Here is an 11,266-nt window from a genome sequence, read left to right on the forward strand (position 1 = left end):
TCTTGAGGAAATTTGTTTATCTGATGCTGAAGAAATTGCAGCATAAGTTTTTTGAAGGGGAGGAAACACTGGTTGTTAGGATTGTAAGTATGCTTGGATGGGGTCATACTGGATTGGGGACATGTCTATGACATGTTGGGGAATTGTGGTTAGGGCTGAAAACTAGTTTGTAATTAATGGAGATGGACTAGCACACATAACTTCTTCATCTTCCTCGACTTTATCATACCAGGTTTTTTTGGAAGGGTTTTGAGGAGAGGATGATTAAGAATAAGCATCTTTTGTTTTGTGGGATTTTGTGATTGCAACTGAGGCTCCTCTTCCTGTCTTGGGAGGCATAGTAACCACCCCTAAGCTCTTGCTTTTCCCTGCAAAAATTTCCTGGTGAGAAAATCAAGAAGAGAATTGTTTTCTCCTTTTATATATTCAATATCAAAGTCAAATACAGAAAGAATAGCTTGCCATCTGGCGAAAATTTATTTTGAGGCTATGTTATGAACATCTTTCTTTAAAACAGTTTTTGCAGATTGGCAATCAACACGAACCAAAAATTTTTGATTTAGTAAGTCACTTTGAAATTTTGAAATGCATAAAACTATAGATAAAATTTCCTTTTTGACTGTAGTGTAATTTTGTTGTGCTTGGTTCTATGTGCTAGAGGCGAACTGAACTAGTTGTTCCTTGTCACCTATTTTTTGTTTTAGGATACCTCCATAACCTAATTCAGATGCATCAGTTTCCACAATTTTGAAGGCTTCTGGATCAGCAATAGATAGGCAATGAAGGTTTTTTGCTTTGCTTTTAAGGATTCTGACTGTTTTTGTATGCTCATCGGACCATGGGGGAGGGGACTTTTTTAATCTTTGGCGTAGTGGAGCACAAAGAAGGGAAAGATCCTTAAAAAACTCAGAGAGATAATTTAGGCACCCTAAAAATCTTTGAAACTGGGTTTTGTCTTTAATTTCATCAGGGAATTTATCAGCAAATTGGATGGATCTGTTGATTGGGATGACAGTTCCTTGGTGGATCTGGAAACCTAAGAACCTAATCTTGGTCTGAAACAAAGTTAACTTTGATAAAGAAAGGACTAATCCATTATGCTTGATGGTTTGAGCAAAGACATTGAGATGTTTCCAATGAGCATCTATAGAAGAAGAAAATATTAGTATATCATCAATATAAACAATTGAAAAATTCGTAAGACGAATAAAAATATCATTCATAATTTTTTGGAATTCTAAAGGGGCATTTTTTAATCCGAAAGGCATCACATTCCATTCGTAATGGCCAAAAGGAACCGTGAAAGCTATTTTGTATCTATCTTTTTCAGCAATTTGGATTTGCCAAAATCCTGACTTGAGATCAAACTTTGAAAAAACCGTGCCTCTGAAATAAGCTACCAGTTTCATTTCTATTGGCTCTAGAGTCTAGACTTAGCTGAAGGGCCGGCCCTGGCCCAAGGAGGTCGCCTTGGGCCTCAAATTTTAGAGGCCTCAAAGGGGATGTAAAAAAAAAAAAAAATGGTTAGGGCAAGTTTCAGACGATACAATCTGCTTCGACACTCCGCAGGGCGCAGCCTCCGCTATCGCCTCAGGTGTATGTTCATCCTCTCTCTCTTCTCTCTCCTTTTGCATGAATCGATCTTTTATAAATGTTTCTTTCTTTCGTTCATCTCATCATTTGATTTGTTCTAACTTTGGTTCGTTTGATTCGGGCCTTTACCTTTGTTCCAATAGTGAAAAGTAGCTTCCAAACTATGATTTTTTGTGTGTCACTATGTGTAATGGCTATCACAAGCTGAATGAATATATTATGTTTCTCTTAGTATTTTAATAAATGTGTGCCTTTCTACATGTGTCTTTCATGGCGATCGAGTCCATAATCTATGGCAGGTACTTTTTTTTTTATCCCTCTCCCTAAGTCCACTCCAATCTCACAACAGCAGCAACCATACCCCTTTTCCTCATAATTTTTTGCATTCACTTTCAATCCCACGAAAATTAAGGATCCCTTCTAGTGGGTTGAGGTAATAATTAACTTTTTCGATCTCTAAATTATGCTCATACTTAAAAGTGCCAAATTAAGTTTTTTTTATTTTTATTTTTATATGAAGATACATACCACCATTATTGATGTTATTTGAAGTTGGCTCAGCAAGAATTTCAGTTAATAATACTGTCAAAGCACTTGCCATCAGAATGTACAAACACGTGGAAATCAATAGCAGGCTTTAACAAAACAAAAATTAATGGTTTTTTCTATTAATTTGCACAGGTCTTCTGTAGCAATGATCAATCAATCACTGCAGGTAATTGGCTCCCAAAAAACACACACAAAGTGTAGTGTAGTTAATATAAAGAGTGAAAGACAAAACTATATATGATATAGTGGATGCCAGATATAACCTAAAAGTCCCACTACTTCTTCAGTAGTACAAGTTCAGGCCCCTATATATATATATAGTCACCTCAACTCCACATATTTTTGTCATCTGTAATCATCAAATTTTAGTAGCTATATAAACAATGAATGTAAAAGAAGCTGCAGTTTTCTGTTCTCTAGTAAATTGTTCTCTTCATTTTTTATTTTGTGCCTGTGAAAATTTCGCACTCTTTAATTGATAAATTTATTGTTATTATTTAGCTGTCTTATGTACACTGCACATGCGAAGAATTATTTATTGGTGATGATAGATTTATAGTTATTAGTTAGTTGTCTTATGCAAACTGCACAGGCGCACAATTATTTATTGGTGGTGATAAAAATTTATAGTTATTAATTAGTCGTCTTAAACACACTGCACAGACGCACAATTATTTATAGGTTGTGATAGATTTATACTTACTAGTTAGTTGTCTTCTGCACATTGTACAAGCGCACAATTATTTGTTGGTGGTGATAAATTTATAGTTATTAGTTAGTTGTCTTATGCATAACACACGGACGCACAATTATATTAGCTATAGAATTTGAAAACACCGTGTTAAAATTTTGCACTCTTATTATTATTATTTTTTTTTGCACGTGTAAAACTTAAGGGCCTCACATTTGAAAGTTTGCCTACAGTCTCTCAAAATATTTGGAATCTCAGGGCCGGCCCTGCTTAATTGGCTGTAAATTTGGGTAGGTATAATAAGATGAGTGAGACTCATAAAAGCATCCTAACTTTATCACCATTTTTATCTTCTCTCTCCGTAGCAAACCCTAGGAATTGAACCGCTACTTAGAAGATAGTTTCAGAAGGATAGTTTTGGACCGCCATTCCAACTTTATCACAATTTTCATCGTTCTCTCTCTGGAGCAAACCCAATGTCTACTCACTAGATAGTTTTGGACCGCCATTTGAGAGGTATTTTTGCTTTTGTCTATTGTCTTCTTCTACATTTCTCTTATATGTGTTGTTTAATCTTCTTATATTAACAACCATTTTAGAGGTATTTTCCTTTTCTTTTTTTTTCCTATTTTCTTGCACATTTCTTACATATGGAATGTTATTGTTATCTTTTTTAGAATGTCAAAAAGGGTGTCAAAAGGGGAGATTGAGACCATGGACATGCATGGATATAATTGCATAATTACCAAAAAGAGAGATGGTAAAAATTTTGATATTGCATATATCAAGGATCTAGACTCTAGGCATTTTGTTGTTCCATTTGACAAGAAGACAAAACTGAAAGATTTCAAAGGCAACTGCAAAATGGTTCACCAGAACCTGTTAAACTTCAAAGTATTTGACTCGGGGAAAAAAAAGGGCTTTGTTTGAGTGCAGTACTCAAACAATTGAGCAATGGGTGGAGAAGAATCTTGTTCGGTTTGAAGAAAAATCTGTTTAGTGTGTAGAGGAACTTGAGCATTCAAGACCAACTCCTTGATGTCAGATGATAATTAGGTAATTATTGTAAGCTATTTATTTAGCAATTCAAGTTTGTAACCAATATTCTAACATTTTCTTTTATTAAAGGGGGTTAGTTGATTTACTCCTAAAGATGAATGAGGAAGGTTATTACACCAGTGCAGATTGGAGGGTTTTCATTACAAATGATACCCCAAAATTGCTCACTATCATCAAGGTTATTGAGCCCAACAAAGATCGTACCACAAGGTGGGATGATGATCTACTGAGGCTCCACGATTGGATCAATGAAAAGCTCTTTCCCAACGAGAACCTGACACCTTTTGATATTAAGGAGTATACTTTTTTCTTGAGAATGGTCTATATGAATAGGTGATTTTGTTTGTGTGTCTTTGGTATACTAAATATACTGTCTTCATTAATTTCCATTGTAATCATTTTTTTTCTTTGTTTGACTAATAGGGGGGTGAAGCTTCTGCTTCAGTATCATTCTGCACTCATGACTGGAAGACAAAGGGCATACTAAAATAGCTATCTATTTAGTAATTCAAGTTTGTAACCAACATTCTTACATTTTAAAATAGCTAAATAAATAGCTAACAATAATTACTTGATTATCATCTGACATGGAGGAGTTGGTCTTGAACGCTCAAGTTCCTCTACACACTGAATAGATTTTTCTTCAAACCGAACAGGATTCTTCTCCACCCATTGCTCAATTGTTTGAGTACTGTACTCAAATAAAGCCCTTTTTTTTTCCCGAGTCAAATACTTTGAAGTTCAACAGGTTCTGGTGATCCATTTTGCGGTTGCCTTTGAAATCTTCCAGTTTTGTCTTCTCATCAAATGGAATAACAAAATGCCTAGAGTCTAGATCCTTGATATTTGCAATATCAAAATTTTCGCCATCTCTCTTTTTGGTAATTATGCAATTATATCCATGTATGTCCATGGTCTCAATCTCCCCTTTTGACACCCTTTTTGACATTCTAAAAAAGATAACAATAACATTCCATATGTAAGAAATGTGCAAGAAAACAGGGGAAAAAAAAAAAAAAAAAAAAAAAAAAAAAAAAAGGAAAATACCTCTAAAATGGTTGTCAATATAAGAAGATTAAACAACACATACAAGAGAAATGTAGAAGAAGACAGCAGGCAAAAACAAAAATACCTCTCAAATGGCGGTCCAAAACTATCTAGTGAGTAGCCATTGGGTTTGCTCCAGAGAGAGAACGATGAAAATTGTGATAAAGTTGGAATGGCCTTCTGAAACTATCTTCTGAGTAGCAGTTCAATTCCTAGGGTTTGCTACGGATAGAGAAGATCAAAATGGTGATAAAGTTAGGATGCTTTTATGAGTCTCACTCGTCTTATTATACCTACCCAAATTTACAGACAACTAAGTAGGGCTGGCCCTGAGATTCCAAATATTTTGAGAGGCCCTAGGCAAACTTTCAAATGTGAGGCCCTTAAGTTTCACATGTGCAAAAAATAATAATAAGAGTGCAAAATTTTAACACGGTGTTTTCAAATTCTATAGCTAATATAATTGTGCGCCTGTGCATTGTGCATAAGACAACTAACTAATAACTATGATAATTAGGTAATTATTGTTTGCTATTTATTTAGCTTATTAAAGGGGGTTAGTTGATTTAATCCTAAAGATGAATGAGGAAGGTTATTACACCAGTGCAGATTGGAGGGTTTTCATTACAAATGATACCCCAAAATTGCTCACTATCATTGACGTTATTAAGCCCGACGAAGATCGTACCACAAGGTGGGATGATGATCTACTGAGGCTCCACGATTGGATCAATGAAAAGCTCTTTCCCAACGAGAACCTGACACCTTTTGATATTAAGGAGTATACTTTTTTTCTTGAGAATGGACTATATGAATAGGTGATTTTGTTTCTGTGTCTTTGGTATACTAAATATACTGTCTTCATTAATTTCCATTGTAATCATTTTTTTTCTTTGTTTGACTAATAGTGGGGTGAAGCTTCTGCTTCAGTATCATTCTGCACTCATGACTGGAAGACAAAGGGCATACTTCTTGGTGAGCGTTATAGACTCACTTGGGGCAGGCAGCGCCCAGCGCATAGTGGATGTACTCAGCAAAAAATTAATAGTACGACCGGGTGGATCCGACCCAGGTACAAGTTGCACGATAGGGTACCAACAGATTCACTTCCAGGGAATGTATTAAATAAAAATCCCCATGGGATTGTATACCAAGAGAGTTCTTGGGCTCATTATAGATTCCTTAGAGATTGCATCATGCATATGGTGAAATTGGACATGGACATCGATTTCATAGACACACACAGCTTTTTGCTCTTTTTCTAGAAGCAGTCTCGGTTCTCCAAAGGTTCCTCTACAACTATGGGATTATTGAAAATTTTCTTAAAGGAATTGTTTTGGGAGTGGGGTAAGTCAAATGATCATTTACAACCATTGGTCTAGATATGCATTTCATTGATTGTGCTTTATGCAGAGTTGTTATTTTGTGAAGGAACTGTATTGGTCTCATTCCTTTACAACCATGCGTTCAGTTTTGATCTAGTTTTGTGTTTTTTACTTAGATTATTTTTTGTGCAGGCTTGAGTCCTTGGTGGCAGAAGAGCACGAAGATGACCAAGCTGATGTTTAAGGTAGTGTTTTTTGGTTACCAAATTGTAGGCTTATTTTGTGGGTGATATGAATGCCTTGGTGCTTTTGTTTGGAAAGTTGTTTGGAAAGGAGAAGTATGGCTGGGGTCTTTGTCATTTGTTTGTGTTTGGATTGTTTTATTGTGGGGTCTTAAAAGAGTGGTACTTTTTTTTTATAAGTAAAAAGAGCGATACTTTAATGAACAATCATGCTTTTTCTTATAAATTTCTCATTTCACGTAAGTGGATATTCATTCCTATTAGAAACAATGTTTGAAAAATCAAAAAATGATGTTTTACTTGGCTATTATCTGCATATTTAAACTAGAGTAATGTTATTGAGATTGTCCTTCGACAACAAGATTGTCCTTTGGCTCATTACCAGATTATATGCCTTTGGGTTATCTACCGTTGCCAATAAGCTTTGAAAACTATGCTTCTTCTTCTTTCTTTCTATTTTTTTTGTTTCCGAATTCTCTTAGTTTGTGTTGGAATTGAGTTCTTATTTTGTGAAGCAACTGTATTGGTCATTTCTGTTTAAAGAGTATTGTGAGATGCTTTCATTCAAGCATGGCGTCTATTGCTTTGATCTAGTTTTTGTTTTTTTATCTGATTTTTTTTTTTTTTTTCCTTTCATATTTGAGTCCCTGGAAGAGCCAGAAAATTGTCAGATGATATTGCAAAAACAGTTTTTGTGGCAAAAACAGTTTTATTGTAACTTATGATTGGCTGTTATTTTGTAGAGTCTTGTGATGGGAAAACACTTGAAATGGATTGTTTTTATTTATTTTTTTATTTTTATATAATTAGATGCTATATTAACTGAATTGATTGTTTAATTATTTATAATTACATGCTTGAGGGTATTCACTTCACTAATGGACAATCATGTTTTATTTTTTTGTTTTTTTTTAAATTTTATTTTTTTGAAATCCTTCATTTTTCGTGCATTAAAATAGGGAGATGCTATTAAAACTCCAATTGTATACTTAGGCACTCCACTTTATAACTTTGTATTGATATATGACCAATTTGCCCCCATTCAGTTATCTCCCTCTCAAAAGTTAATTAGGTCTTTCCTGCTTATTCTTCTACTCGTAACTTTTCTCCATGTGGAGAATAATAGGAACAGAATAATCTAAAGACACAGAGAAAGTAACCAAAGAGCATGCAAAGATAGTATAAAGCATGCATAGATACATACACTTGGGATAAGGGTTGTGATTCGTTGAGAGAATGTTATTTTTGTAAATGGAATGAAGGAACCGCTATACAAATCTTGGTGAAGTTGTGAAGAAGAAAAGATAAGTACACCATCATTGTTGTTCGTTCTCTTTCGTGGTCTCACGGGTCATTGAAGAGGTGGAGTTTGGAGGGGTCATATTGTGAGGTTTCACTCTGCCGAAGGAGTATAATGTTTCACCTATATGCATTCATGCTAGTGGCCTCTGTACTTTGAACTTGTTTTGTTTTTCACTTAATTATTTTTGTGTGCAGATTTTATGCTTTCATGCTAGTGGCTTCTGTACTTTGAACTTGTTTTGTTTTTCACTTAATTATTTTTGTGTAGATTGAGTGCAGCGGTCTAAGGAGGTTGACGGTCCTGGAAAGTGCACACATGTCAGAATGGTTTTGAGCTTGATGTTGAATAACATTCCGAGACTGTTTGGTAGATATGACATTTAGTTATCATGTGGACCCTGTTTTATGCATCGTCTTTAACTATGTATGACAATCTGCACCAGATGTAGAGGATGGCACGAATCTTATTACTTGTATGGCAGGGGGTAAGAAAACCTACCTGAACTATTCCAAATGGGAGAGAGGAAACCAGTTAAGGGGTGGCACCATGCCCTTGCTTTGAATCAAGGGATGAATCGTTGGTCTTACTTGGCATAGTACTCTCCCTATAAAAGGAATATTGGGGCGATTTATAACAGTGGGATACAAATATTTCGGATTTAACAGGCTTAGAAGATGTAAGGAGAATTCGGTATGTTTTTGTGATAGAATATTTTGTCAAGACTTTGTGCTGTTTTGTTTTGATTAGGAGTATTTTGTTACTTTGTGGTGTGATGTGCTGTGCTCGGATCATGTTTGATTTTGATGGGAACATCCTGAAGTGTCGTTTGGAATTGCTTCTTTACTGCCTAAAAGCATTTTTATTTTGAAAAATTAGTTTAAATTCAATAACTACTATTAAAAGCACTTTTGATGGTAGTTATTAAATTTAGCTCACTAGAACTTTTGAATTAGTTAGAATTTGGAACTTTTGAATTAGTTTTTTAAGTAGATCTATTTTTTTTTTCCGTTAGACAAATTTATACTTCTTATGTTTTTTTAAAGACAATTATATTCATTCCTTTATTTAACATCTTATGAAATGATAGTATTATAAAATTAGAAGTGGCAAATTTTTTTATCAAATAAATTAAAAATTAATTTAATTACAATGTGTCCCCAAACATTTAGCATATTTTTTTATTTATAGTAATTTTTTTACTCTTTTTTTTTTTTATTCCAACGGTGATTTGATGTGGGACCAAATATTGTTAGGAATCTATAACTATTTGCTAGATCCTATGGAGTACGGACACACAGGTACGATACGATACGGATATGACGGAAATGGTGATAAAGCAAATTTTTAAAAAATAAGATACAGACACAGCATGGTAGTAAAATAATAATATAATTTTTATTATATATAAAAAAAATATTTACTTTTACTTAATTTCTTATATATATATATATATATATATATAAGTACAACCCATATAAATTAGCCCAATGGCATTGAAGTTCCTGTATGAAGTTGTGAAGAGTGCTCGAGTCCAGTCAGTCTTCACCAGCCCACCCCTCGTAGCCTAATCGTCCGCTTTCCATAGTGCGGATTTGATGCATAGAATTGGTATGTATATATGAAGCTGTGAAGGGTGTTTGAGTCCAGTCAGTCTTCACCAGCCCACCCCTCGTGGCCCAATCGTCCGCTTTCCACAGTGCGGATTTGATGCATAGAATTGGTATATATATATATATATATATATATATATATATATATATATATATATATATAACAGAAATAACACAGATAAGACGTCTTACTTAACCCCCTCTTTTTCTCCCCAATCTCTCCTTTTTCAATGACCCACGTCTCTGCGCAAAATCAAATTTACGCCTTCGTGTCTCCCATGGTTCTGATCATTCTCTTACGTCTCTCTATCTTCATAATTTTTACATCTATAGATTCATCAAACCAATTTCGATTTCAATTATATATATATATATATATATGATACCATTTTAGGTTTGGCTCCCTTCTCAACTTCTTCCTCTCTAGCTATCTTCCTCCTCTTCCTTCATTATTTCAGGCAAAAGAGGCACGGTGAAATAGCTCAGTCCTGAGATGAGAATGCAAATGAGGCACAGTGGAATCAGATCGGTGCGTGTCCGATCGGTGTCCGACCGTATCCGACCGGTGTCCGACTACATCAAATATATTAAAATATGCAGGACACGGTTAGAGCGTATCAGACACGTGTCCAAGCTTGGGATACGCGTGTCCGTGTCGGACACGTGTCCGACACTGGTACGTCGACCCTTAGAGCCGTGTCAATGCTTCATAGGCTAGACCAATTTGATTAGTTACAACAACTTATCACAACTAAAAGAAAAGATTGCTTAACATAGAGTTCTCGCTACCAAAGAATATTAAAATTAGGGGTGCACACGGTTCGGTTTGGATCGATTTAAGAGTTTTTTGAAACCAAACTAATTCTAACGGATTCATAAAATTTGAAACCAAACCGAACCATTTGACCAAAGGAACCAAACTAAACCAAATCGTGTTCGGTTCTGTTCCCAGCGTTCCTTTTTTTTTTTTCAAAATCCACATGCACAATAATAAACCAAGTTACCAACACATTCAAAACTATTAATATATTCAGAACTTTTAATTCATTATTCTCTATCAATTCTAGAGCTAAAGTAAATAAATTCAGAATTGCTAATAACCTAATACATTTAGAATTAATAATTTAACAACAAACAATCAGTCACAATTCAAAATTCAACCACTAAAAAAAAAAAATCATCTAATAAATTGATAAGACCTAAGAGAATTAAGAGTGGACCATAGGATTGATAGTTGCTATAAACTTCTAAGTGATTTAAAAAATTCTTAGTGATTTGAATTGTAAGATTATATTATATATACTGTATAAATTAGCATATATAAATAAATAAATATATATATATATATATATATATATATATAAAATATAACGGTTCGGTTTGGTCTAATTCAGTCCTAAAGGACCTCAAATCGTGACCAAATCTTATTTGTACGGTTTCATAAATTTAGAACCATGACCGAACCGAACCATTAGCAAACCAAACCAAACTGTCCGATTCGGTTTGGATTTTCGGTTTGACCGGATTTTTGTTCACACCTAATTAAAATCCGTCCATTAAAGCCTTGCCCCATTATAGTTCATACAAGTTACGTTGCTCACTTGTATACTTCTTATTTTTTTGTCACAAATTGTAAATTTTCATACTAATCATTGTTTTACGGGAAGACTTCTCATACATTGGATTCAGATGGGTATAAATAGGTTAAGTGATAGACTTAATAGTTTAAGTTTGGGTAAATTGCAGTGACACCCCCCCTGGTTTGCCTAAAAGACAGGTAGATACAACTTAGGTCATTTTTGGACAATGACACCCCCCAGATTTGCTAAACCGAACAAAGACACCCC

General features: G+C 34.5%; 1 protein-coding gene across 3 annotated transcripts; it reads left to right on the forward strand.

Annotated features, from left to right (window-relative positions):
* The first annotated feature begins 1,387 nt into the window (after nt 1–1,387).
* Nucleotides 1,388–8,582, forward strand: LOC132295441 (uncharacterized). Of its 3 annotated transcripts, none has more exons than XM_059793712.1 (4): nt 1,388–1,594; nt 5,848–6,011; nt 6,457–6,509; nt 8,077–8,582. In XM_059793712.1, exons 1-4 carry the CDS (start codon nt 1,521–1,523, stop codon nt 8,140–8,142), a joined length of 357 nt encoding a protein of 118 aa, XP_059649695.1. In that variant the 5' UTR covers nt 1,388–1,520; the 3' UTR covers nt 8,143–8,582. The 3 variants fall into 3 exon arrangements, 2 of the variants coding, with proteins under 2 accessions (XP_059649695.1, XP_059649696.1); XR_009478470.1 differs by lacking the exon at nt 1,388–1,594 and adding an exon at nt 4,450–5,757 and having other exon boundaries at nt 5,848–6,286; XM_059793713.1 differs by lacking the exon at nt 1,388–1,594 and adding an exon at nt 4,450–5,757.
* Nucleotides 8,583–11,266: the final 2,684 nt, after the last annotated feature.

Source organism: Cornus florida, unplaced genomic scaffold (assembly GCF_030987335.1).
Source record: "Cornus florida cultivar Cherokee Brave unplaced genomic scaffold, ASM3098733v1 CherokeeBrave_3.0.0_Hap2_Chr02, whole genome shotgun sequence".
In the NCBI taxonomy this organism is placed as follows: Eukaryota; Viridiplantae; Streptophyta; class Magnoliopsida; order Cornales; family Cornaceae; genus Cornus; species Cornus florida.

Coding starts and splice junctions, on each gene's coding strand:
- LOC132295441 (XM_059793712.1), top strand. CDS start 1,521: ATGGTTAGGGCAAGTTTCAGACGATACAATCTGCTTCGACACTCCGCA. Junction 1,595..5,847: donor AGCCTCCGCTATCGCCTCAG/GTGTATGTTCAT, acceptor TTTGACTAATAG/TGGGGTGAAGCTTCTGCTTC. Junction 6,012..6,456: donor ACCGGGTGGATCCGACCCAG/GTACAAGTTGCA, acceptor TTTTTTGTGCAG/GCTTGAGTCCTTGGTGGCAG.